Source organism: Sus scrofa, chromosome 1 (assembly GCF_000003025.6).
Source record: "Sus scrofa isolate TJ Tabasco breed Duroc chromosome 1, Sscrofa11.1, whole genome shotgun sequence".
NCBI lineage: Eukaryota > Metazoa > Chordata > Mammalia > Artiodactyla > Suidae > Sus > Sus scrofa.
This window is the reverse complement of record NC_010443.5, coordinates 266,929,643-266,956,539: the sequence shown is the minus strand read 5'-3', so window position 1 is coordinate 266,956,539 and position 26,897 is coordinate 266,929,643. Positions and strand designations below refer to the sequence as shown.

General features: G+C 49.9%; 1 protein-coding gene across 2 annotated transcripts in view; it reads right to left on the bottom strand.

The window, feature by feature from the left end:
* The window catches only part of MVB12B (multivesicular body subunit 12B), a 172,332-nt gene extending 149,251 nt beyond the window's left edge, over window positions 1-23,081 (bottom strand). Inside the window, exons 1-2 of one of the 2 annotated variants that reach the window (XM_021068965.1) lie at window positions 22,819-23,081; window positions 9,089-9,211 (exon numbers count right to left, since the gene is read on the bottom strand). In XM_021068965.1, the coding sequence (XP_020924624.1) occupies window positions 9,089-9,211; window positions 22,819-22,902 (207 nt within the window). In that variant the 5' untranslated portion in view covers window positions 22,903-23,081. Of the gene's footprint in view, window positions 1-9,088; window positions 9,212-16,892; window positions 17,067-22,818 lie in introns of those variants that run through there. The other variant, XM_021068968.1, reaches the window with a different exon arrangement.

Below are 26,897 nucleotides of genomic sequence, written 5' to 3'. Positions count from 1 at the left end.
GAGTCTCTAGATGAATCTCCAGAGAATTATGCTGAGTTTCTGAAAATGAAAAAAGCCAATCCCGAAAGGTTACATGGTTCAATTTATACAATATTCCTGAAAAGATAAAATATAGAAATGGAGAACAAGTTAGTGGTTGTCGGTGGTTAACAAGGAGGTTAGCTAATTCCTAAAGGCAGAATACAACTTGCCTGGAAGCAAACGTTTTTTGATATGCAGACCAACCAATCCTGAGGCCATATGCCCGCCTGCCCCCTTTTCTCAGGCTCCTTTGGTCTGAAACACTCTTCTGCCCTAGATCACTCCAAGGTCAGGTATCTGACTGCTGGAGGCCACACCTACGCCCAGAGCAAGATGAAATTATTTCAAGGAGACAATCCTAGGTCTGCTCATCCTGCCTTGCCATGCATTTCCCACAGAAACCACAACAGAGGCCCCAGCCCATGCTTTCCCCTCACTCCCTGTGCCTGCGTCCCCAGGCGGCCCTGCAGAGCGTGGCATGCCCCCTCCTCTTGGGAACTGTGAAAACAAACTCTTCTCAATGGCAGTTAGCTCCTGACCTATTGGCCTCACCACCCCGGAACAAAAACTGAAATAAATGTTCTGATCTTGACTATGTCCTGGTCAATATATGCATCTGTGTCGATATCCTGGCTGTGATGCTGTACTAGAGCGTGCAAGGCGTCACCTCTCGGGGAAATCCCGTAAAAACAAGATCTCCCTGTATCATACCTCACAACTGCATGTGCATCTGTGATTACCTCCAAGTAAAAGGTTTAACTGAAAAAAAAGAGAAAGATTAAAGCAAGTCCCTCCTTGTTCCCATTAACCCACTACTTGAGGTTTCTTTGCCAGAAGGCTTTTTTTTTTTCACTTTTTAAAGGTTTACGAAAGTATAGTTAATTTACAATGTTGTGATAATTTCCACCGTACAACAAAGCGATTCAGTTACACATGTACACAGAACCACTCTTTTTCAGATTCTTTTCCCATATAGACCATCACAGACTATTGGGTAGAGTTCCCTGTGCTATACTGCAAGCATCTGTTGGCAAAAGGAGCCTTTCTAGGGAACAGGAGGTTTTGGTACGGGGTCGGGGGGTGCCAGAACACCCCAAGTCCTCTCCCCTTTCCTGATGAACAAACCATGGAACGAGTCATTAGTGAGAAGAAAGCCTTTGGGTCAAAACCAACATTTGTAGTTGGTGGGAGAGAAAAGCCAAGAAGGAAGCAATTGAGCCACCATCTCTGAGACTCATCCCGACAACAGTGACGCTCGCTCCCGCAAACCAGGCAGGGGTGTGTGTGTGTGTGTGTGTGTGAGAGCCAGGCAGGTGTGTGTGCGTGCATGTGTGTGTGTGTGTGTGTGTGTGTGTGTGTGAGTGAGCCAGGCAGGGGTGTGTGTGTGTGTGTGTGTGTGTGTGTGTGTGTGAGCGGCCCACCTGCATGGTCCCAGGCACGGCTCCACTTCCCGATGCCAGGGCTCTGCGGGGACACAGTTGGGGAAGGTGCAGGCGTGATGCTGCTGCCCAAGCTTGCTAATCCAGGCCACAGGAAACAAAGGCCCGAGGGCTGGTCATAAAATCACTTTCCATGTTTGCAGTAAATCTCAGCGTTGTCTATTTTCTCGCAAAACATAAGGGAGGAACACCTGGTGCCTCTTATCAAAACTAGCTCTGGTTCTGAAAATAAACCAGCGTGTGTGAGGCAAGACTCGGTCTGCAGTCATTTCTGCCCTTGGGAGCAGGCTCTGGATGACGGTGAAGTTCAGAGAGGGAGCCCGAGGCAGCTTCTGCACCTGCTTCGTGAAGCCAGAGCTTGGGGGTGGGGGGGTACCTCCTGCTCTCTGGCCACAAGGGACGGGGTGGTCTTTCTGCCTGCCCAGGCCTCCCCCGCAATGGCAGCTCTCGGGAGACCCACCTGACAGCTGTGATCAGACCGGACATATGATTATGTCCTACAATTTCCACTTGATATCTACCATATGTTTTTAATAAGACATCATTACCATCTTCACATGCTTTTCATTGATTTTTTAAAAAAAATTTCTTGAACTCTATGTAAAAATACCACCTTGCTTGAATCTGCCTCAGCACTGAGTAGATTATTTTTTTCTTTCTCCACTTTGGTAGGTAGGACCTCATTTGCAGGTTTAGAATTTTCGACTCATCCTTCTCTATGCCCCTAGACACGGCCCACAGGCCCAGAGGAGAGTCCTCCTCTCCTAGCACCCCCAAAGCCCCTCTGACTTGGCAGTTCCAGCACTTGGAACTTCCGATTACCTAGAAAATCTGAAGTACATTTCGGGTGTATATAAACTATACAGATCCAGCAGTTTTTAAGAAATGTTTTGTCGTCTACTTAGTTGCAGGAATGAACAGGAGTGCTGAGAGAAAGGAGACGGGGGAGGAGAAAGGACCGAATGGAGAGAGAAGTGGAAAGTGAGGGGGTGACTGGTCCGTGCACAGCCCTCAGAGGCCCCCTGGGCCGTCAGAGGCCACGACCAAGGCTGGCGCCCCAGCACGCGTGCCAGGAGTGAGCAAAAGCTACACAAACCTGACTTCCTGGGCTTTTCTCTCGCCAGCTCTGGATGCCACGGGCCCGGCTTCAGCAGATAGCCTCTCCCTCCTCCAGGGTCAGCCCTCCCTACCGCTGCTCCCTTCCCATCAGCAACTCGACATACTCAACACCTGCCCACCCCAATGTGGCAACCTCCAAGCCACCACCCGCCGCCACCTCCCTCCTTTAAAGGCCAACCTGTACGCGTACTTCCCACTGCAGGTGGACTCTTCAAATCCACTCCAACCTTGCTTCTGAGCCTACCACCAAGTTCACAGCCGCCTCTTGTTACTGAGCCCAACAAAAACCTTTCAGCCTTATTTTATTAACCCTTTAAGAAACTTGGACTATTACCGACCACCCCTTTTTCTAGAAATACTCATTTTCCTCTGGTTTCTTACTAATTTTTCATCTGCCCCTCTGGGCGCTCAGCCCCAGGCTCCCATTGATGCTTCCTTCCTTCCCACCCCCTAATCAGTGATGCTCTGGGGGACTCTGACAAGGAGTCTGATGTGACAGGGCCATCTCGGTGACACCAGAGTTTCTGCCATGTGATGATGACACTCAGACGTCCCTCCACACTTTCGGACCTGGGGCCGCTCAGCATCCCCACCCAGACATCACACAGGCACCTCAAACTCAGTGTGTGTGTCCAAAACTGAACCAATGGTCCTCCTCCACCCTCAACCCACCTGGCTGTCTACACTCCTAGCTCAAGAGAGGCATCAACATCCACCCAGCTGCACGGCAAGACACCCCGTCATCCTGGTCCTTCCCCTTCCTCACCTCTGCACCCATCTCCCAAAATTCAGTCCATTTTTTTTCAGCAGAAGAACATGCATTTGGGTCTCCATGCCCCACATCTCTGCTGTTAGCGGGGCAGGCTCTCTCCCTCTCCCCCCACACTGAGACAGAGTCTCCAAACTCGGCCCCTTGCCTCAATACTCACACCCTCCAACTACTTCCCTTCCTGCGCACACCAAGGAGACTTCCAAAAACACAAATCTAAGAATCTTCTTCTTAAAGCTTTCCTTTAGTGACTCCCACCACCCTCAGAATAAGGCCCAGGCCTTTGCGTAGCTCACAGAACTCTGGTGTGATCTGGCCTCATCCACCTGCCCAGCCTCATCTCCAACCAGTTTCACCTGATGGAACCCCTCCCAAGACACTGGGATTCCCAGGGCCTCTGCACAATAGTAGCTGGTCAATAAACATCTGTGAAGCCAATGAGTGAAGCAGAAAAGGAACATATAATGTTGGGAAAAGCTTAACCAAGGAACTTCTTCAAACTGAGTTCTGAAGGATGAGTAAGATTTTACCCAAAAAGGTGGGAGGACAGGGATTTTGGAAATATGGAAAAAGCAGGTTCAAGGGTTTCTCCTTATTCCAAATATGGGCAAGTCAGAGGTTCGATGAGGCCGGGGGAGAAGTGAGCAGAGGAAGCGGGACTGGAGGACGGAAGGAAATCACAGGTGCTGAACGAAAGGAGCCGGGTGGCGGTCGTGTCTCTGGTGGTCGGAGCGGAGAGACCGCCTGGGGACCACGGACCCGGCACACTGCTCAGGCCCTCGCCCCAGAGGTCTGCCCGACCCTGAGGACCAGTGTGACAGGAAGCTGGGCACAAAGCCTGGAGGTGGGGGGACGTGGTCAATCCACACCCCCACCACAAAATCTCACTTTACTCACACTCGCCCGAGGACAGAAAGGGACAAAATGTCACAACATTTCCAGAACATAATTGGCAATATTTACCAAGTTTAAAATGGGAACACCCTGCCCCAGAAGTTCCCACCTATGAAATTATTCTATGGCACGAATAGGACAGCTGTGCCAAAATACATACATAAGGATGTTTAGCATATTAAAAACAAAAAAGGAAACAGACCCAACGTCCTTTAATATGGGATTACTAGCCAAACGTTGGTCCAGCCAGACAATAACAGGTACATTATTAAGACGATATAGCTATACCAACTGATAGGGAGCTATGTCCACAATATATCTAAGTTTTGACAGTATAACTAGCACCATCCATTTTTATCTAGGAAAAAAAAAAACAAACCCACAAACATACACACACATCCCCGAGACTTTCTAAACTCTAAATCAGGAGAGGCTGAAAAGTAACAGGAAAAGCTCACACAGCCCTTCCCGAGAGAGACCTGTGGGGACCACATGGACAGATTATTTAAGAATGACTTGACTTAGACCAGTCATTCTCCCAGTGTGGCCCCTGAACCAACAGCATCAACGGCACCCGGGAACTGGCTAGAAGGCAGACTCTCAGCAGCACCCGAGTCCTACAGCAGCAGGAATCTGGGGTGCGGGCTCCTGCAGAGGACTGAGACCCAAAATGCCTGAGAACCCTCACCTGCACATCTGGAAAGAGTCTTTGAACTAGGGGCTCATCTGTCACTTTAGGGTCACTGTGCCAGGAAAACTCCTGCGTGTCAGGAGGGGTTTCTCAGGAAGGGGATAAAGGAGGTTGTAGATCAGAGCGAAGAAAAAGAAGAAGAAAAAGTTCTCCTCATCTCTCTGAGCCCAAGACTCAGCTTGGCTGGGACCACATACACAGCAGTGCCAGTAGGCAGAATGAAGGAGCCATAAGCAAGGCAAAGGCCGGGCCGAGAGGGGGCCTGAGGGCAGACGGGGGCCTTAGCAGCAATATTCTCTGAGCCTTACTCTCTTGTCCCATCGTCCTCAGAGCTCCAGAAAAGTCTCGTGAAAAGTAACTTGTCTCAGCTGTTCTGTGGAGAACCATGGAAGGTCACAGAGCAAGGAAGAGGAAGGGACAGCAGTGTCCACCCCCACTCAGGCCGGGAAGCCAGGTTAGCAGGGAAGCTGCACCCAGACAAGGGCAACCTCAGAGACGTCACCAGCGCAAACGGTGCAGCACAGCAGCCAGGAGAAGGCCAGAACTGAAGGACCCCAGCACACGTGAGGGGGTGCCCTAGGAAAGGCCCAGAAAAAGCTGGAGGACGAACACTGGGCAGGCCTCAGGGTAGAGAAAAAAGGGAGCTACTTCCAGAAGTCAGTTGAGGGAGGTTCATGCTATCATGCTCTGGGACTTAGTCAAAGAAAGGGGGCGATCTGGGAAGCTGGATCTGAAAGGTAAGACAGCCTTTTAGGACTTCCCTTCAAAGCCCTTAGCAGAGGTTTATTTTACATTTACTTGTGTGATCGTTTGTGTTTCTCCCTGTCTAGACCACAAGCTTCACAAAGGCAGGAACGGTGTGTGTGTTCACTTACCACTAACTATATCCAGGGCTCCTAGACAGCACACAGTAGGTGTTCAAAAAAACCAGCCTAGACAAATGAACAGCTTAAAATGAAAACACTCTGGAATGTTTGATTAATCTTTCTCTGCGTTGTGGATTTTTGTTTTTGCCAAAAGGTATATTATTATCCTATGGAAGTATATGCCAAGAAGCATACTGTCAAAGGAAGCTATTTCCTTTTTGGAAAGAAGAAGTCATCTCACAAACAGTGTTGTGGCTTTAGTCTCTGAGGTATAAACACTCACTGAGAAAGGCAAAAGAATGCAGGTTAAAAAGTAGGATGCATTTCATTGGGAAAACGCAGAGATACTCCCAACAACGGTCACCAGTGATGTCCTGCTTGATGCCTTTAAACACTGCCGCTGCATCCTCGAGGGACTTGGAAATCAAAGCTTAATTCTGCGCAGGGGAGTTTTAGCATGAAGTGCCTCTACGGCAACATGATTCACTGAAAACTGACCATCCACATGGGATAAAAGAGCAGGTGCTACTTCAGCCAATGCCAGCTATCTACAACAGAGTCATCACGCCAGGGACCAAGGACGCACAAGACCACCCGCCCTCTGACGCCAGGGAACAGCATCACCAGTCACTCCTAGGTCTCAGTGTGGCTGAGGGATAGAAAGGGGAGGCTATTTCAGAGGGGCCTACAGAAATAGGGACAATAAATTGAGAAGTTTAGCAAATAATCCACAGCCCCTTAGCCCAGGAAGCTTCCCTTGACTTGCAGAGAAGTCATAAAATTAAATTTTTATAAACAAACACTAGGCGTCTTTTACTTCCAGCACCAAGAGGGCCTCTGCTCATTTTAAAGTGGCTGTGCAGCCCTGTGGCAGCAGTCGGTCTGTGCTAACTCCTGGGGCTGCGAGCCACAGTACCGGACGCCCTCTGCATGGGGGGCGGGGGGTCAATCCTGCAGCACATGTGACAGGGAGGTCCGGCCACGGTTCACAGCGGGCCTCCTCAGCCTGGGCCTGCAGCTCCATCTGAGCATCTGCAGCCCGGCCACTGCAGAGCACCTTGCGCTGGGGTTGGGATAGAAAAGAGGAATGGGGGGGGTACCACTCCTCCCTCCGTGCCCTCCCCCGGCTGCCCGGGCACTCAGACCCGGAAGGATCCAGATGCTTCTCTGGGAAGAGTCCAGCGGTCAGTACAAAGAGATGGCTCCCACCTCTGTCGCCGAAAGGGCTTTCAGAGGGAGCTCGGACACGCCAGCTCAGAGTGCGGGGGCTGGGTAATTGCCAGGCTGACCCTCCGGAGCCTCTTGCCCTGCTCACCTTTCACGATAATGCACGGTACGGCCTAATCAGGAAATGTGCTTATTAATCTTACTCATTTGACACCGCGCTCTCCTGCCCTGAGCTAGATGTTAGGAGAAAATGATAGGGATAGATTCTGCTCCTGTCAGATGCACCAAGACTTTCAGAAAACCAGACTATCAGAGGCCATCTGCCGCCCACTAGCCCGGCATTCACGATGACCCCGAAGGTACAAGCAGAATGTTAAAGACCCAGATCCACGAGAGGGAACAGCAAGAAAACCCAGGTCCCCCCGCCAGGAGAGCAGCCCCGGAGGAGCTGGTCCTCCTGGAGACGCCCGCCCCGAGCCCTGCCCTGATTCACGACGTGCTGCTTCATATCTAATTCATCAAAAGACACTTGGGCTTCTCAAATCGGGAACATTTTTATTAGCTTCCCCAAGAGTTTTATGGCACAAAGCCACACCTAATGATTCTATTTTATGGCAAGTTATACATTCAAACGGTGCTTTGAAGTCAGGCAGCGGGTAAGACTCAAATCCTTGTCGAAAAAGATTCCCCCGTCCTTTCACTTTTAATATGTTTATAAGCGTTCGAACAGTTGGGAAAGTGATGTGGAGGATTTTAACCCGTGTCCCCTTCCTCACGCGGGACTCAGCATGGGCCGATGCTCCCTGCACTGCAGTGTTCTCAAGAGGACCCATGGTGCCCGCCCATCCCCTCTGCCTGGGGGCATCTAAGAGGACCCACTGCGCCCGCCCATCCCCTCTGCCTGGGGGCATCTAAGAGGACCCACTGTGCCCGCCCATCCCCTCTGCCTGGGGGCATCTGGCAATGTCTGGACATATTTTTGGTTGTCACACCTCGGGGGCTGGTGCTACTGGCATCTGGTGGGAAGAGGCTGGGAAGGCTGCTAAACATCCCGCGGTGCCCACACTACACGCGACACGCCATTATCGGATCATCTGGCCCCGGTGTCAGTGGTGGCAAGGCTGAGAAATGCGGCCTCAGGGCTTCTTCTGGACCGGGCATCCCAGCCCTCCCACCCCTGGGACACCAGGCACTGATCTAATCACCCGGCCAGGTTTTCAGCGCTGGCTAATGTGACTCATGTTCTTTGACTCCTATGTATTCTTGGTGCACATTTTCATTTCCTGCAATGAGCAAGGATAATGTGTCATCACAAACAAACTGGGGAAAGTGAAAAGAAGACCACATTAGAATCTCAGAACACAAGACAATGGTCACTGTTAACTAAATCCTCCTAATAGGTCCTCTGCCCTTTTTAAGCTCTACCCAAATAGGAATTTATCTACCGAAATAACAAAATAATCCATTCCGGCCATCAGCAGCTGACCACCACCACAGACAACTGCTGAAAAGCAAAGTGAGCCCTCTGCTGCACTGTGGCGATGTGGTGGGTTGAAGCCCCGGACCCGGGAGGGGTCTGGTCCTCTTTACCACTCCCAAGGACTGGGACGCCCCCACTTCACTTCTCAGAGCTTCAGCACAATGGAGATAAAGCAACTTGCCCTCCCTGTCACCAGGGGATCGTGAGGCAAGTGAGTTCATGGGTAGGAAGCTGCTTTATCAACTGTAAAGAGCTGTGTAAATGCATATCAATACATTTATGACATTTATACATGTAGGACAATCTATGACAATCACCAAAGGTCTTTCAGACTCTTGGATTCTTTTCATGAAATGTCACAACTAGAAATGAGTTTGGAAATCAACTAAGGCAACCCCCTACTTTTATAGAAAGTGAAAGTGACTATCACAGAGGTCAAGTGACCCAGGTAAGGCCGAGAACCAGCCCAGATGGACTCGGGTCTTCTGCTTGCAAACCAGGACGCTCCCCAGGCCTTCCCACTGGTGATGCTTTCCCGCCCTGCGCAAGTTCCTAGAGGGAAGAAGCACATCTTATACACAGGTTCAGAGGGTCTTGAACACAGGAGAGAATTATCTGTTGAATCAGTGGACCCTGACTTACTACGTCGTAGCCTGTTGGGGCTCGGTTCCGAGAAGCCACCACTCCCACTCCCGTGATGGGATCCATGGACGTCTCTGGCAAGGCTTCCGAAAGGTCTTTGACTTCAGGCATGGTGGATCGCTCCTGGTTCCGAAAAGGAAAAACAAAGCACCGCTATTCAAACTGAGCATTTCAAGTGAAGGATACAAAGTCTCAAACAGACAGAAGCAGAATCTTGGGGCAAATAGGAGCCCTGGCCTCACCTGACCTTTCCCTCAGATCAAGAATTCAAGTCCCTTTTGGCCCCTACTCGTCTCAAGTTAGCTCTGAACACTCTCCCATCCAGCTGCCTGACTTCAGAACAGATGCCAGCAGCTCCTCTGAGGACAAATCAGACATGGCTAAATCTAACAATGCCTCCCATCTCTCTCCTGCAAAAGATCTCCCTGTGGAAGCAGAGCCTTCCAAATCCACAGCCTTTTCCACATCCAAGGGTGGACTGTTTGCAAACACACAGAAGAAAGTGCTCTGGGCATGGAGGCCAAAGCATGGCACTGGAGTCCAGGCTCCACGGCTCACTGGCTGGTGACAGGACAAGCAAGAGGTTAGGACACTGATGGACAGTCACGCAGCTGCTATGAGAACTAAAGGGGTCACCTAAGTGAAGGGCCTGGAGAGCTCCCTGGAATACAGTAGGCGCGCAACAAAAAGCAGAAGAGAGCGGCTGGTTTGGGACACAAAGGCCCAGTGTAAACTGGCCAGAAACATGGCTGGTGCTGTTCCCAAGAGGACTGGCGGGTCCCTTTGTTGTGTTTAATCCTGCAGGTCATGTGGGCACTTACTCAAAGCTAAACACTAACAATGACCATAATTCTTGTTGGGCACTTTGGGAGAGAGGGAGGGGAATGAAATTATTATTCTGCTGCTGACTGCCTCTTGATGTGACCAGAGGAGACAAGCAGAATATAGAGAGCACTGGGTCTGGGCAGCTCGAGTGGCAGTGCACCAGAAAACGAATAAAAAAGGTAACACCTTATGTAAATGACTTTTAGTGCTTTTAAAAGGACAAGCAGTGGAAAAGATCAAGTTAAATTCCACCTCCTTCTGCAGCAATTAAATTCCACTGGCTGTAGGTCTGCCAGATCTCTTAAGGCTGGTTACTGCTTCTAAAGCAAACCGAACACCCCACCTAACTAGGGAGGCAGGAGGAACATTCTTAGTTCTCAGCACAGAATCAGAAAAGGCAAAGGCTATTAGAAATGACCGCAGCCTCCTAGATACAAACAACAGAATGCTGTATGCAAGTCACCATGTAATCGGTGTCCCCTGGAACCCACAAAAGGCTCCAGGAAACAGACTGGTCAGTGCAAGGGAGCCAAGCCTCCCATCAAGGCTAGGAAGCACCTGGCAGGGCAGCAGCTACATTCTCAGCTTCTGATTATGACAAAAGCCCAACTAAGTTATGCTTTACTTAATTTTACTGAAAATAAGCTTCTATAAGTCGGGGGGGGGGGGGGGGGGTAGGAAGCCACTCTGCACCACCGCATTATCTTCTATGTTCGCATTTCATTTACCAGGTAGGCTTGGTGCTTCCTGCAGGCAGTGGGCACTAAGTAAATATTTATCGAATGAATAGCATGCATGCCCCCAGTAAGGAAGGTTTAGAATTAAGTATCTGCACCAGTCTAATCCAAAGCAAACACTGATCAAAACGTACTTCACTGGGAAAAGCCCGTAGTATCGGTAACATGGACGTAACACTGCGGCAGTCTGCAAAATATTGGTACCTGCTGTTGGGTACCAAAATGCCTCGCAATTAACAACTCATTAACAGAATGTACGAATTCTGCCAGTGCTAAAATACCATGCTGTGAATCTAATAAAGAACATGAGAGGTAAAGTTTTTTGTTTTTTAAGATAGTACTGCCGCTGATATCGGAAAGAGAAGAAGCGAGCATGGGAATAAATAAGAAACATTTTATTTGCTGGGAGCATCACGGCCTCAGGTCACAATACCCTCCGCGAGGTACTGACGACAAGGGCCCTTCTGCAGCTGCAGCGACAGCTCGCCACCAGGTGCGGGAGGCTGAGCGGCCTCTTAAAGAGACACGGCTGCTCCCACAATGCACCGGGGGCAGCCCAGCCGCGGGCGCCAAGATGGCTGCGGGCGGCCTCCGGCCCAGCAGACAAAGGAGCCAGCGGCCTGGCCCGCGTGGCTGGTCGCAGCCCAGCCTGCAGGCTGGAGGATGCGGCGGGCAGAGCATTAGCACGGAGCATCACGGATGCACGCCTCCCTCTTTCCTCCCCCTCAGTGACCGTACCCTGGGGATCCAGCAGCCTTTGTGAAATACAGACAAATGACTCCTCGCCGCGCGGGGCTCGGTGGCGGAGGAAGCACCACCAACAGCAAAGGAAGCTTTTAATGAGAAACGCCCAAGATATCCATGGCAGAGGCAATCACTCAAAGCAGCTTGCCCTGAATTACATATTTTCTGACTGCAAATTACTTTTAACAGCGTCTCTGCCGTCACTTCAATTGACCTTCCTAACAAAAGGCCATTTATTAACTAGCACTCCACGTTTCCCGGGCTGTGCGGAGCCTCGAGCCAGAAGGGATGGCACCGCTGAGCGCTCGGCCACCCGGGGTCACGGGCCGAGCCTCTGCAAGAGGATACGAGGCCATTAATGCAGGCCTGCAGAGCAAACCTGCCCGGCGAGGCCAGCCTGGAGCAGGGTGTTTTAAGAACAACATTAACCTGTCTGACAAGAGCTGATGCTGGGCTAAAGCAGAAAATACCAAGGCCTACTTGCAACAACTGGTTGCAACCTCAGCAACTCCTCGCCCCACATCCACCTCTGTCTCCAAATCCTAGCTACACACAGAACGCACCACCACACTCCCTGCATTTGAACAGTGCTCCGCAATTCTCAAAATTCTTTCTTGGGCTGCTTCTCAATCAATGCTCACACCAAACCTAGGAGGTGGTTGGGGCGTGTCATCCCCATTTTAAAGGAGAGAACACAGAAGCCCAGACTTCTCAGACACCAAGATCCGATGGACAGCAGGGCCAGAGGGCACTGGCCCTCCTTTCCCAGTCTGCTCTGCTTTCCGTAACACTGGGCAGAGAGAGACCAACTTCCCGTCCCACATCTAATCAAGAAAGCAGTTTTAACAAATTAGATTTTTAAACACCAACGCTCTTCTTTCTCCAGCTGTAGCCCAGTAAGTGAAGCAATGGGGAGAAAAGTACAGAAAGATAAAAGTAACATGAGATTAATTTTCCTCGCACCTCAGTTTCAAGATTCAACACTTCCCTCATCAATAATTTACAACAATAAAAATGAGCTAAGGCCATGTTTGTGTCGGACGGAGGAGAATTTAGGCCTAATGAGAGAGATGGGAGCCCTGTGCAGGAGGGAACAGGTTGACACGTGGCACGGTGGGAGCACCACGATCCACAGCACTCTGGGGCTCCGTTACTGACTGGAAGTCACAGGGCCAACTGAGGAGGGGCCACAATTTGGGAAAACTCCTACGATCCCAGATGCAGCTGCAAGGAGGGTCTCCACAGAAGAAGCCAAAAGTCTGAGCCAGTATGTTAGAGGACATCTCGTGGATGTTGCGATTTCTGAGAACGATAGGGTTGAGCCAACAGGACGCTAAGTTGGGGCTCCGTAAACACCAGGTAAGGAAGGAAGCTGCTCACAGCACCTGGGAGTCACGTCTGCCCTCCTGGGGAGAGTACAGTGGCCACACTGACCTTGAGCTAGTCCTCCTAACATAACCTTGCAGGTCATCTGGGCCCATTCTGTATCCCAACCTCTCCCCCGAGGGTGCAGCCAGCCTCACTCAGATCATTTCCAAGGCTGGGGGCTGCCGTGCCTGTGTCTGCCCAGAGAGGATTTCTCTGCAAGGTGGAGGAGAGAGACAGTGTGTGTGGGGCGGGGGTACATACTGGGACTAGATGGGGTCGGTTGGGGGAGGTGAGTTTTCCAAGCTGGGAGGACTTTGCCCATGCCATGCTCAACGAGTTGTATCCAGCAACGCTGGGTAAGAGGAAACCTTCCTGCGTGTGCCTGCAATGCTGCACAAAGTGCCTGGGGGAGGACCCAGCTGCCAGCACTGCAGCACCTCGCCAATGCTGTCATCCCAGGTTCACAGAGAAATGAACTTTAACTATAAAGCCCCTTCATACAGACAGCACACTGCTCCCTTGTAGCTGATCAAAGAATTACTACAACAGTGTGCTTAATCCCTAAAAGTCAGCAGTGCTGGGCTTAACTGATGCTGAACATTGTTTCAGAATCAAAGGCGTGCCTCCCGGCCCCAGTCTGGGAGAAAACTAAGCTACTGTATCACAGCTGAAAACTCAGGGGAACTTTGATATCATCTCTGTTTAATTTCCCCGGCCCTGTGAGCCTGGGGTTTATCTCACTTTATCAACTCCTGTACTGAAATCAAAACCCAACTAACAGAGCTCAGACCTCTCTCCATGGAGGCCCTTCCAGCGGCAGGGTGGGGGTGCAGCTGAGGAGTCTAAAGCACTTTGAGGAGGGGTGACAACAACTTCCCCGGGGCAGGGGGGCCCTGCCTGCCTTCAAAGGAGATGCAGCAGGAGCCCCGGAGAGGAAGGAAGGCGGGCTCAGAAGCACGGTGCTGCCCACCAGGGCTGAAGGCATGACTTGCGCACAACTTTTGCGGAGAGTAATTTCAAAGGGGGGAGAGGGGGAGTTAAACTGGGCTACTGTAATTGAAATGACAAAACCAGTGGGTTAATTAAGTCCCTACAGAAGGACGAACTTGTGATCAGATGGTTTGAAATCCAAAGTCAAGGGCACAAAAGACATAAACTGTCTGCCCACATCTACCCGCTTGTAGGGCTGGGGAAATGGATAAATATTTCACTCGCTGTGGGTAGAGGAGCAGGGCCTCCACCGAGACCAACTGTCCCCTGGTAAAAGCTGAGGCTATGGAAACAGCTTTTTGCCTGTTTCCCACTGGCAGCAGTGGTACCACGGCTGCAGGAAGCCATGCCCTCCTCTGTTGCCCCATATTACAAATCTTAAGCAGGGACAGAGAGACAGGGGAGGGAGTCGGTGGCCAGGCTTCACCAGTGCACCCACAACACACACAAATACACAAACCCGGCCACCTCCTGCAGCCGTGGTGCAGAGACCCACCTCCTCAGGAGACAGCAAGCTGAGGCCAGGGTCCATGTAGCACCCCAGCAAATGGCCAGCCGGCTCCTGGAGCTGCCTGTGGGGGACCGTGCACACAGGCTGAAAGGTGTCCGCTGTGGAACCTCAGGATAGCATCCTGGCGCCTCCTGTACTTTGGTCTAGACCGCTTATCTAGTGGCCAGTCAGAAATCAAATCATTCTGACAAATGCTGTGTAGTATGATCTGGTAGCAACAGGCCACAGGCTGCTGGGAAGGCTGTTAAGATACTGGGGAACTAAAACCAATATTTTCCTAAGCCCTTCTAGATCACAAAGAATTTTCCAGCTAGGGAACTAACAATGGTGAGCACTTCCTTTTTCTAGTAAAGGTCTGTGTTACTAAGAGAATCTGGTGTACACCGCATCCGTTCCGTCAGTCTTATGCTTAGATCGATATTAACCATTTGCTTTCCAAACAGATTTTTCATAAACCATGTGAGGTGGGCCTTGGGTTTGGGTTGCTGCAGCCCATACAGTGCAATGCCAGATCCCAGAATTCACGTTCCAAAAATAAATCTGCATCAAGTTCTACAGCACTGCCGTGGCCAAAGGCCTGCCCTTACAGGCTTACAGGCCCAACTCTGCAAAACCTGGGAACCTGGTACTGGGGAGGAGCAGGTGTGCTCCTGTTCACTGGAGCCCCACCCCAACTTGCGCCCTATGCCCATCGGGTCTTAGTGTCCCCTAGAGAGAAGAAAGAAGGAGGACCCCCACAGAAGGCAGATGGCCTGCAAACGACCCCATCCCAGGAGGCTCCAACAGCAATGTTCTCTTCATGTTCAATGACATAAAATAGTCACAGCCTTGGCTTGATGACCACAGTGTCTGCAGAGTAAAAATGCTAATATGTCACCTCAACGTGGGACAAATGGGCACCAAGGCCAGAATCATCAGACCACTTGGCTTCAGGTCAGAAGATACCACCCACTCTCTGACTTTCATCTGGACCCTCAAAGTTTCTTTTCATACACTTGGTCCTATAATCATTCTAGCTGTGATCCGAGGACTTCCAAAATACCTCCGAGGCCTGGACTTTTCTCCTGAGACTCAGAGTACGACTCTAGTACCCTGCTTGCTATTGTCACCCACACGGCCCATAGTTCGTCAGACCGGGCTGACCTTGCCATCCTCCCCCTGAAGCATCTCCCACATCCCCCGTACCCAGCAGGACCTGTCATCAGCCCACAAATGCTTACAGACAGCCTTCATGCTGAGCATCAAGCGATGATGAAGATGGAAACCCCAACTTTCTGGAGGAGTTCTCAAACTCTAGCATGCCTGAGTCACCTTGAGAATTTGTTAAAACGAGTCTTAAACCCACCCCCAGAGGTACTGATCCAGTAGGTCTCGGAAGGGGCCTGAGAAGCTGCATTGCAAACCAGATCCAAGTGATGGTGAAACATCCAGTCCATAGTCCAAATGTTCGGTACAAAGCAGCAGGTCCTCATGAGATGTTTGAGGAATGAAAGAAGGAAGGAAGGAACCGGAAGGTCATCATCCACGGCTGGAACAGCCTCAGAATAAGTCTCTCCCTCCCCAGCCCAGGTTGCCCAAGAGCACCCAGTTCCCCACCTACCCCACCGTTTGAAATCTGGGACACATCTCCCATTCGCCAGACAGGTGTGGTCACTGAGAATACTGACGTTGTGCGAGGTCATGGTCTTATTCGCACACACACATGGACGCAGGCACACACACCGACACAAACACAGTCTTGCCTCTCAGAAGGTTATAATACTTTCCTGGCAGAACATGAGCTGTTCGAAGGTGTCATGTCCACCACAGGGCTGAGCCCACAGTGAGTACTCAATAAAGGGATTATGGATAGATAAACGGATGGAAGGAAGGAAAGACAGACGAGTGAAGTCCCTGTCCTCCTCTTCAAACTGCCCGTGTTTCCTTGGATTAAGGAGGGACCATAAAGCAGCAGGGGCAATGGTGAGAGCAGACCTGTCAGTCCCCTTCCAGTGACAGTGTCACACTGGGGGTCACTGAAGCCCTGCCCAGGACAAACACCACAATTCAATTCTAGGGCTTGGCCGCCTACAAAGGAAGGAAGGTGGCACTGTAGCAGTCCAGGCATTTCCAGAAGTGAGTGTGACTCTGCTCGAGGAGGCTGGATGGGGACCTGGCTGAGGCCACTGGGTCTCCAGGCTGGCTGCACAAAAACCTCACTAAGGGTCTGTAAGAACTACAGCTGCCCATTCCAACCCCCAGGTTCTGATCTAACGGGTCTGGGCTGGGGCAGAGACTGGCTAATGAACAGGCCAGGCGCAATACCACCATGCTGGGCAACCCCGCAACGAACAGGCTACCACTGGCTCCCACCCACGGGGCTCACAGGCTGGAGGAAATCTCCAAAAGAAAGGGACTGCGAATGAGGGGACCCTTTCTCCTGCTGGGGAGTCAGAGAGGTGTGGGAGAAGAGCTGCCTCTCAAGCAGGCCCTCCTGGAAGACAGAGGGTGTGGAGTACGGCAAGCAAGCGCTGCAGGCAGAAGACATGGCAGCAACAGCCAGCGGAGCTGGGAGCAGCAGATAGGCTTGTCTGAAACGAGCTTATGAAATGCTTAAACAAACAAACAAACAAAACTGCTAAAAACCTGCCTGCACTTCTCTGCTGTTTCCAAGGTCTAAGGAGTGATGAGCCTTTGCAGGAAGGAGCCCAGGGGTCGGAAGGAAGAGAATCCCAAGTCTCCTGTTCCTGTTTCCTCTCCTGTAACCGAATGCTTCTCAGGCCACAGCAGCTTCCTGCAGACCCCAGGGGGCCTCTTCAGGCTACCAGCTCTGGGGAGGAATGGGAGGTAAGGCAGAGGAATGAAAAACGTGCAGGCTCTGTACCCAGGGGGACCAGGGCTCGAGTGAGAGACCACACAGCTGTGTGACCCCAGGCAAGTCAACTGATCTGGGCCTACGTTTCCACTCCTAACAAATTGGAAGGCAGCTGTGCTCACCACTATAGCACCGATGCCGCTCAAACTGGAATGGTGGATCATATTTTCCTTACAGGGTTTTAGTGCATATAAAGAACCTGTAGAACTTCCATCAATGGACACAATCAACAGAGTGAAAGAGACATCCAAAAGAACGAGAGACAATATTTGTAAATCACATATCTGATAAAAGATTAAAACCCAAGTCTACAAAGAACTCCTACAACTCAGCAGTTAATAAAAAGCACCTAACTCAATGAAAAAAAAAAAAAAAACAGAGAAAGGACCTAAACAGACATTTTTCCAGAGGTGATACACAAATGGCCAATGAACATCTGAAAAGATGTTCAATTATCATTACTCATTAGGGAAATGCAAACCAATGAGATATCATCTCATACTCATTAGGAGTGGCTACTACTAAAAAACAAAAATCTAGTACGGGTGAGTGCTGGACTTCAAGGCCCCTTCGAGGAGACTGAACGCAAAGCCTCCGGCCAAGACAAAAATTACCAGACCCTTTTCACTGCCCCACCCATCTCATTGTGATGCCACCTCCCCTGCTTTGAGCAGCCTGGCCTACTCCTTCCCGCCCCCATTAGGAAAGGTTTGCGGCCCACTCCTCACCCCACCCCTATAGGGGCAATATACACCCCCAACCAACCAGCAAGTGCATGAGAAGACTCCATCTGCCCTCAACCCATCAGCAGGTCAACAGCTGTTTGGGAGGACCTCCCTCTCTCCTTTGTCTCTGAGCAACCGTGCACTCATGTCGGCTCTCCCCCATTATCAGGAAGTCATCCCACTGTTTTAGCAGCATCTCTCATCTCAACAAACTCTTCTTTCTCTTCTCCTGGCTACGCTGGAAAATTCTTTTTCCACCCACGTGCATGGACCACAACAGTGAGGATGTGGAAAAACTGGAAACCTGGTGTACTACTGGTGGAAGTGGAAATAGAGCCGCTATGGAAAACAGTACAGCGATTCCTCAAAAAATTAAAAACAGAATCACCATATGATCTGGCAATTCCACTTTGGGGCATATACCTAAAAGAACTGAAGAGAGGGTCTCAAAGAGGTATCTATATATACATGCATCATTCATGACAGCCAAAAGGTGGAAGCAAGCCAAGAGTCCACAGGCAGACAAATGGATACACAAAATGTGGCACATAACACACTGGAGTATTATTCAGTCTTTAAAAGGAAGGGAATTCTGACCCATGCTACAGTGTGGATGAACCCTCAAGACATGATGCCGAGAGAAACAAGGTGGTCACAAAAACACAAATACTGTTATGACTCCATTTCTATGAGGTACTTAGTCACGTTCACAAAGTAGAATGGTGGTTGCCGCAGGCTGGGGGAGGGGGAGAGGGGAGTCGTTTCATGAGGACAGCTGACCCTTGGACAACACAGGCGGTAGGAGTGCCAACCCTCCAAGCAGCTGAAACTCCAAACCCAAATTTGGGGCTCCTCTGAATCTGTGGTTCTACATGTGGGGATTTGACCAGCCACAGGCGGTACAGTACAGTAGTAGTTACTACTGAAAATAATCCACGTATAAGTGGACCTGGCTGTTCAAGTGTCAGCTCTACAGAGTTTTAGTTTTGCCAGATGAAAAAGTTGTGGAGATTAGTTACGTAACATCACGAAGGTACTTAAAGCCACTAACAGGCATACACTTAAAAATGATTAGGATGGTAAATTTTATGTTCTGTATATTTCACATTTTTTTTTAAAAGCATCTACCAAAATAAATAAATAAATAAATAAATAAATAAAATAATTTAAAAAAGAAGTTCCCATCGTGGCTCAGTGGAAACAAATCTGACTAGTATCCACGAGGATGCAGGTTCAATCCCTGGCCTCGCTCAGTGGGTTAAGGATCCGATGTTGCCGTGAGCTGTGGCGTAGGTGGCAGATGTGGCTCAGATCCCGGGTTGCTATGGCTGTGGTGTAGGCCAGCGGCTGCACCTCTGATTTGACTCCTAGCCTGGGAATCTCCATATGCTGTGGGTGCAGCCCTAAAAAGACAAAAAATTAAAAATATGAAATAAAAAAAGCATCTACAATTGTGGTTCTCAAATTTCAGTAAGTATAAATACGACCCAAGATTCTTGTTAAACATGCAGATCCTGGGGCCCATTTCCCAGATACTCTGATTCAAAGTCTGTGTTTGAGGCCCTGGGATGTGCATTTTAATAAACATCCTAGGGATATTTAGCTTGTTAAGAATTCATTTATTTCTCTCTCCTGAAGGATCAAAGGATATTCTTTTGAAGATTCTGCTGTGCTGATCAGTATCTATTCGGAAACAAAAGGTGTGTGTGTGTGTGTGTGTGTGTGTGTGTGTGTGTGTGTGTGTGTGTGTGTGTGTTTGGAACGATCCCTTGTCGATTCTGATTCTAGCCGCTAGGGCCCAGCAAGATGGCCCTCCAGCCTGCAGGGAAGTACAAGCTGTACATTTCAAGTATGTGCCCCAGGCTCCAGGCCCCTGGGTCTCTCAAACTGCAGCCTGGACAAGCTCTGCACCTGGCCAGAAGCCTGTCAAGTAAACCAGCGCCTGCCCACAGGATGTCCCCGACAAGCACACCCTGCCTCCCAAGCAGATGGGGAGGAGAAATCTAATGTAGGCAACCCCACTGCCAACGGTGCAGACGACTCAGGAAAACCACAATTCCCAACGGTGGCCCAGCAAGCAGGAGGCCAAGGAGAGCCAGTGGGGGCCTGTGAAGTGTTGACCAGGCAGGGCTGCAGAGAGAGCGAGAACAGCCTGGGAAGAGGCAGCTCATTCAAGGAACCCAGGCCTTCCCTCCCACAACCCAACGAGAAAACGAGACTCTGCTCACTCAACCGCAGCCACTAAATACAGTGTTCTCAGCCCACCACATCCAGCCATATAGTCATTTGTTATCTTCATCATCATAGCAGCACCTCTGACACTCCCCATGCTTGACTCCAGCACCATCATTACCTCCCAGTGTGGCAACGATGTGGCTCTTTGAGCAAGAAGCACGGCACACTTCCAACCTGCTAAGACGGAAGGGCCCAGGACACTTGGATTCTGATGCCCCAGAAGTAAATGTGCCATTGAATTGGTAAAGGTTAACCTTCAGCCCCCACGCACCCCTTCCAAGGCCCCGAGGGGCAACAAAGAGACGTTTTCACATGGCTGTATTGTTTCATAAAATGTACAAATGCAAGACACTCTGGCATTCCTTTCCCCACAGCAACCCTGCCCCCCCAATAACAAATTGTCAAAAGAGCAGACCCACAAAACCAGGGACTGCCTCTGGATCCCAATTAAATTTAGTGAGGAAATTCCTCCTGACCCCACGCCCCCCCGCACCCTCTACAGTGTCACACGCATTTACATACCTTAGCTCATCCAGCCTTATGGTGTAGGTTTCATGCTTAGGCCACTTTTACAAATAAGGAAATGGAGATTCAGAAAGGCCCAAAGCTCCACGACTTGCCTAGGGTCACCTGGCTTCCAGGAGGTAAACAGATTCCAAGCCCAGTGTTCTTTCTACTCTACCATTCCTGCCTGTGGCCCTGAGAAGAGCTAAATAATAACCACAAACAGGAAGACATTCTTGGGAGTTCCCGTCGTGGCTCAGGGGTTAACGAATCCGACTAGGAACCATGAGGTTGCAGGTTCGATCCCTGGCCTCGCTCAGTGGGTTAAGGATCCGGCGTTGCCGTGAGCTGTGGTGTAGGTCCCAGACTCCGCTGGGATCCCTCCCACGTTGCTGTGGCTGTGGCGTAGGCTGGCACCTGCAGCTCTGATTAGACCCTAGCCTGGGAACCTCCATGTGCCGTAGGTGTCGCCCTATAAAGACAAAGAAAAAAAAAAAAAAAAAAGCAAAGACATTCTTTAAAAAAAAAATGAATCTACTCTTCTGATTAGCCAACTAACAAACACTTAATTATAAACACTAATTTTTATTGACCACTTGCCCTGTGGCAGGCATGGTGCTCAGCCACTTCTCTTGGAATATTTCATTGACTCCTCACCATACTCTTAGGAGCTATTATCGTTAGCCTCACCCTACACATGAGGAAACTGAGGCTCAGAAAAGTTCACTAATTTGTCCAAGAACACATGATAAGTAGTAAAGCCAAGGCTTAAGCTAAAGTCTATCTAAAGCTCTTGCATTTAATCATGGGGCACTATTCCAGCCAGAAGGGAGGAAAGCCCACCAGCAGGAGGGAATCAGGGCAGGGAAAACACCTGCAGTATAAATCAGGAGTGTGGCCTAAAAGATAAAAGGAAGGAATAAAAAACGTGGCTAGAGAAGATGATTCCAGGCTCAAATGAGCCAGTGACTGCTATGTCAACTGCTACACATGGGTCTTCGTCCCCCTGTGAAGCCCCATCTCTCAGAGGCCCCATTTAAATATTCTATGCATGGCACAATATCTTGAAATACCTGGATCAATTTCCTGTGAGCAAGAAAGGTGTCACCTGTCTCCTGTAACTAACCTTCTGAGTACCCTGAGTTTTTGAGTTAGTCTAGGCTTCCACAAAGCTTATCTCCCAACTTTTCTAAGGCTTTTCTGGTGCAGCTGATAAGATTTTCTTGCCCTGTTAAAAGGAGATGAGATCCAGCCAGCTGTCGAGAAATGTACAATGAGATTATACTGAGAAGGAACCACTGGAGACAAAGGCCCCTAAAGAGACTCTGGCCTGCTGTCTGCTTTGTGGCAGAAATCTGAGTGGGGGCTGGTTCCTGGGTGGGGGCGGGGAGCAGAGAAGGGGCAACAGCCATTTGCCTTTTGCCCTCCTGTGGCCCCCCTGCGCCTTGCTGAATAGACTGCTGAGGGGCAGGGAATAGACGGGGCGTATTTTTAATGGTCAGAAAGGCTGATGATTTAGGAAGAGTTGTGCGTTGGTAACAAAGAGAACAAAGATGCTCATGGGTCTTCTTCACTTAGCCTCCGCCCTGAGCCTCGCTTGTGCTGGAGTCCCCGTGGGGCGCTCTTCAACACCAACACCATCCTTCGAGGATGGGTACTCTGGGTCTTGGGTGCCCTGGCCGGCACCTCACCTTGCAGACAGGTGCCCTGGAGTTTAGATGTCTTCTCTGCTCTGCTCAAGTCACAGATGAGGCCGCACCCCAGATCACGCCCGAGGCTCAGGTGCAATCAGCTCGGCAGCCACGTGACCAGAGGGAGCTGGACCCCGGCCTGGGCCAGTGAAACGACTGTCCAGGTCTGTGCAGGTGGCCACCGTGCCGCTGCACAGGTGGGCTGCCTCAGCTCTCACCAGGGCCGACCTGGCTCTTGGAGGGCCGCACCTGCCCCAGCCTGGGGGGCGCTGCTCGCACCCCGGTCCCCGAGCTCCCTCGCCAGCGGGCCACAAGGCCAAACCCGGGACTGGAAGCCGCGGTGCGCGCAGGGCCGCGCAGAGGCCGCCAGGCCTGTCCCTGCAGCCGGCCGGGCACGGAGCCCGCAGGCCTCGGCGCGGCCCGGCTCCGCCCGCCCGCCCGCCCCTCGGCCCGGGGCCCGCGCCCGCCCGCCCGCCCGCCTGCCGGAGCTGCAGGGCTGGTTCGGCCGAGCCTCCGCGGCACCCGGCTCGCCCGGCCTCACTTAACTGTTCCCCGCTGGGGTGGTGGCGGCGGCGGCGGCTGCGGCGGCGGCGGGTCCCGGCTCCGTCTCACGCAGAAGCAGCTTCTCATCGCCCGGGCGGCGCGGAAGGGGCCGGGCCCGGGGCCCAGGCGGCGGGGCCGGCGCCGCAGCTCGAGCGCGAGCCTCACCGGGTAGCGGCGGCTGCGCGGCGGCGGCGGCGGCGGCAGGGGCGGGGCGCGGCCTGGCGGCGGCGGCGACAACGGCAGCAGCGGCTCCCTCCGCGGGCCGCGGCGGCGGCGGCGGCGGCGGGCCCGGCTCCGGGCCTCCCAGCTCTGGCGCTGGCTCCGGGGGAGGCGCCGGGCGCCCGCGGCTGGCTCGGGCGGGAGGAGGGAGCGGGAGCCCTCGCGTCCGGAGCCCGCGCCGCCGCCCCGGCGGGCACCCCGCCTCCCCCACGGCCCGGCCCGTTAGCCCCGGGCAGGGCCCAGGCGCTGACGAACCGGCCTCTCCGAGTCCGCAGGCGGCCTCTAGCCCAGCCCAGCCCCCCAGGACCTCGGGCGTCTCGGAGCCTGGGCCCCAACTCCCCCCTCCCCCAAGTTGCTCTTCCAGGGACCTGCGGACTCCCGGGCTCTCCTAGGCCTCACTGTATCCTAGACCAGTCCTTCAGCACAGCCTTCGATCCCTGAGGCCTCTCAGCGCCTGGGCTAACCACACACACACACAGCGTCTTGCAGGGTCACCCAGCTCTCCTAAGCTTTACTGAACCCCAGGCCAATCCTTCAGCTCAGCTCACTCCAATTAGGGAAACCCCACTGGCCCAGCTGACCCAACGCAAGCTTAGCCTGGCCCCAGTCCCCGCTGCTCACACCAGGCCTCTCAAATTGACTCCAATCACCTAGCAATTCCTGCCTCCCCCTTATGCTGCTCCAATGATCTACCCACAGAGGTCTAGAGCCAGGAATAAGGGGCTGGTCTCCGGGAAGCATCTACAAGAAGTTTAAGCAGACCTAGAGCCCTAGAGTACTTAGGAAAAGGTACAAGCCCGACGATAAAATGGAGCTGGATGAGGAGAGGGATCCAGAGCTTGACCCTCAGAGTGGCTACCGTGACAGGTGGGAGCAGACTGTGCACCCTTAACTAAAAATGCCCTACACAGCCCAGCCAGACACCCCCAGGCAGAGGCCAGCATGCTGTCTGAAAGAATTCTGTTCAGGAGGCTGGAGTATTTACAGCTGAGGACCATGCAGGACTGATCAGCATCAGTTCGCTAATGCATCAAATCTAATTTTCACATATTCTAGACTTTTCTGAAATAGCTGTTTGTTCCTAAAGTAAAGAGTGCCAGGAAGAAGTGGCTGTTGGGTAAAATGTCCAGTGGGGAAGCCTTGCTAGTGTGTCCATTCCAAGCATCTGTATCACTCAAAACTGCCACTGATCCAGATGATTTTACAGGCAAGTTCTATCAAACCTTTAAGGGACAGATAATCCCGATGGTATTTAAACTGTTGCACAGCAATAACAGAAACTTTTCCATTTCACTCCTCAAGTTTAGCATAACTCTGATACCAAATCTGACAAGAGATAACACCAAAAAGGAGAAATAGATCAATTACAGAACACTAATCCACAGAGAATTTAATACGGTTTTTTTTTTTTTTTTTTTTTTGAAAAAGAGGTTCTGTAGCAGTCAAATAACTTAAGAAAATGCTGAATGCCATTTACAGTCTAATTTTTGGAGGATCACAATAAGTATCACTATATTAAGGTCTCTGTGAAGTCCAAGAGTAAAGAAACCTGATTAATCTGGCATTTCCCAAACTCATCTGAACCAGGACCACATCTTCATAGTTCACCAGTCAATCTCTAACATGTGAATTATTGTTCTTATAAATCAACCCACATAAGTATATGGTAGTTACAAAACGGATAAATAAAATTTTGGCAACTTGAATCCAATTTGCTGTAAAGCAAGTCAAAATCCATCATAATCAAGCAAGATTTATTCCAAAAGTGCAAAAATAATTCAACACTGGGGAGTTTGTAAATTCACTGCATTGTTGGTTTGTTTTTAATTCACCTCACTGTTAAAGAAAAATACATCACAGGATATTATTAACAGGAGAGACACTTTAAAAATATTTGATAACTTTGATACCAACTCAATAAAGTAGGAAGAAAATTAAAACTTGATGAAGTTCATTTATCATAAGACTTCAACAAACATATTTAAAAATGAAACACTAAAGATGATTCTCATTTAAGTCAGAAACAAAACAAGAATGCCTGTTACAACTGCTACAAACTAAAGCCAATGCAATAAGATAAGAAAAATAAATAAATACAAATAATGGAAAGGAAGAGACAAAACAGTCATTATTTGTTCATGACATAAATGCATACCTAAAAATAAAAATTGGACAGAATCAACTAAAAAGCTTAGAGAAGTTTCCTGGTGGTACAGTGGGTTAAGGATCTGGCATCATCACTGCTGTGGCTCAGGTTGCAGCTGTCATGCTGGTTTGATCCCTGGCCTTGGAATTTCCATATACTGCAGGTGCAGCTGAAAAATAAATAAAATAAAAAGCTTAGAGACTTTGGTAAAGTGGCTAGTTACAAGATAAAAACAAAAATCAATGGCTTTCCTAAATGTTAAGGGAAAAAGCCTCTTTCCACACAGAGGGACTTCCACCAGAAAAAAGACTCATGGCCTCTCTCTACTGCAGGGGACAATGAATGACTTATATGATTAAGTTCTGGAGAAGGAATTGGACAAGAACAGATGTTTCTGAGTTCTTTTTGGCTTTGGCTGACTGTAAACAGCAAATATTTTCACGTGTTCTCCATCATGTGGTCAGTGGACCTGTTTCTAGAGCAGAGAGATACTATTTGTCCAGCGCTACCTGCTTCTATAGAGATAAATCTATCCAATTCAGGGAGAGACAGAGCAAGCTCACTTGGCTACAAATCGAAAGCTACATTTTCTAGTCAACTTTATCAGTAATGAAGGTAGTACTTTTATCTCCTGTCTCCTGGGCCTATGGGTCAGTTTTTTCCAAATTCAGAACAGAAAGAGAAATATTACTTATAAGATCCCCTAAATACAATACTAAATAGTTGTGATTTCCATTTAGAAAGTAAGGCTTTTTTAAAAAAAGATTATATGCCAGTAGCAATGAATTCTACAAAATACCTAGGCATAAACTTATTAACAAGAAATGGCAATGCCTATCGAAACAAAACAAAACAAAACTATAAAAATCTTACCCAAGGACCTAAGTCCTAAGTTAAAGGAAAAACATAAAAAAATCCCTGGGCAGGAAATCTCAACACTGCAAAGGGGTGATATTTCCTCAACTCAATTTATAAATTTAGTGGAATCCAAATCAAAGAACCAATATGATTTGGGGGGAACATGACAAAATTATTTTAAAACTTTTCCTGATAAATAAATATGGGGTAATATTCAGGAAATATTTGAAAATGAATAATAATATATTTATCATTATAAGACCATTATTCATAATAATGACTATAAAATATAATGCAAAATTTCGGTAAGTAAAATTGCGGGCCCTTAGTATAAGTTCCCTACTTGTAAATGCTTGTTTCTATCTACTGATCTATTTGTGTATTCCTAATATCCCTCTCCAAAACACATATCTTGCCTAGACAACTTTAATAATTTCCTTACTGATCTCCTGGCTTTGCCTCCATCCCAACAATGGAAAATAGCAACCAATGATCATTTAATTATAATAATAATAAGTGCAAGTCACTCCTTCGCTTAAAGTCCTCCAATGACTTTCCACAAAATAAAATAAAATTCAAATGCTCCAACATGACCTACAAGATCCCATGCTGTCTAGACCTTGCTTGACCCTCCATCCTCTTCTCAGCTGTTCCAGCCACACTGGTTTCCTTTTATACCCTGAAACATCAAAGCTCTTTCTTCTCCGGGGGATTTCAACTAGAGAATTCCTACTTCCCATGTTTACAGGCCCTGTGCTCTTCTCATCCTTAAACTCTCAGCTCAAATGTCACCTCCTTGGAGGCCTTCACTGGTCATCTATTTAAGTAGGTCCCCAGTGTTTTCATACCACATCAGTTC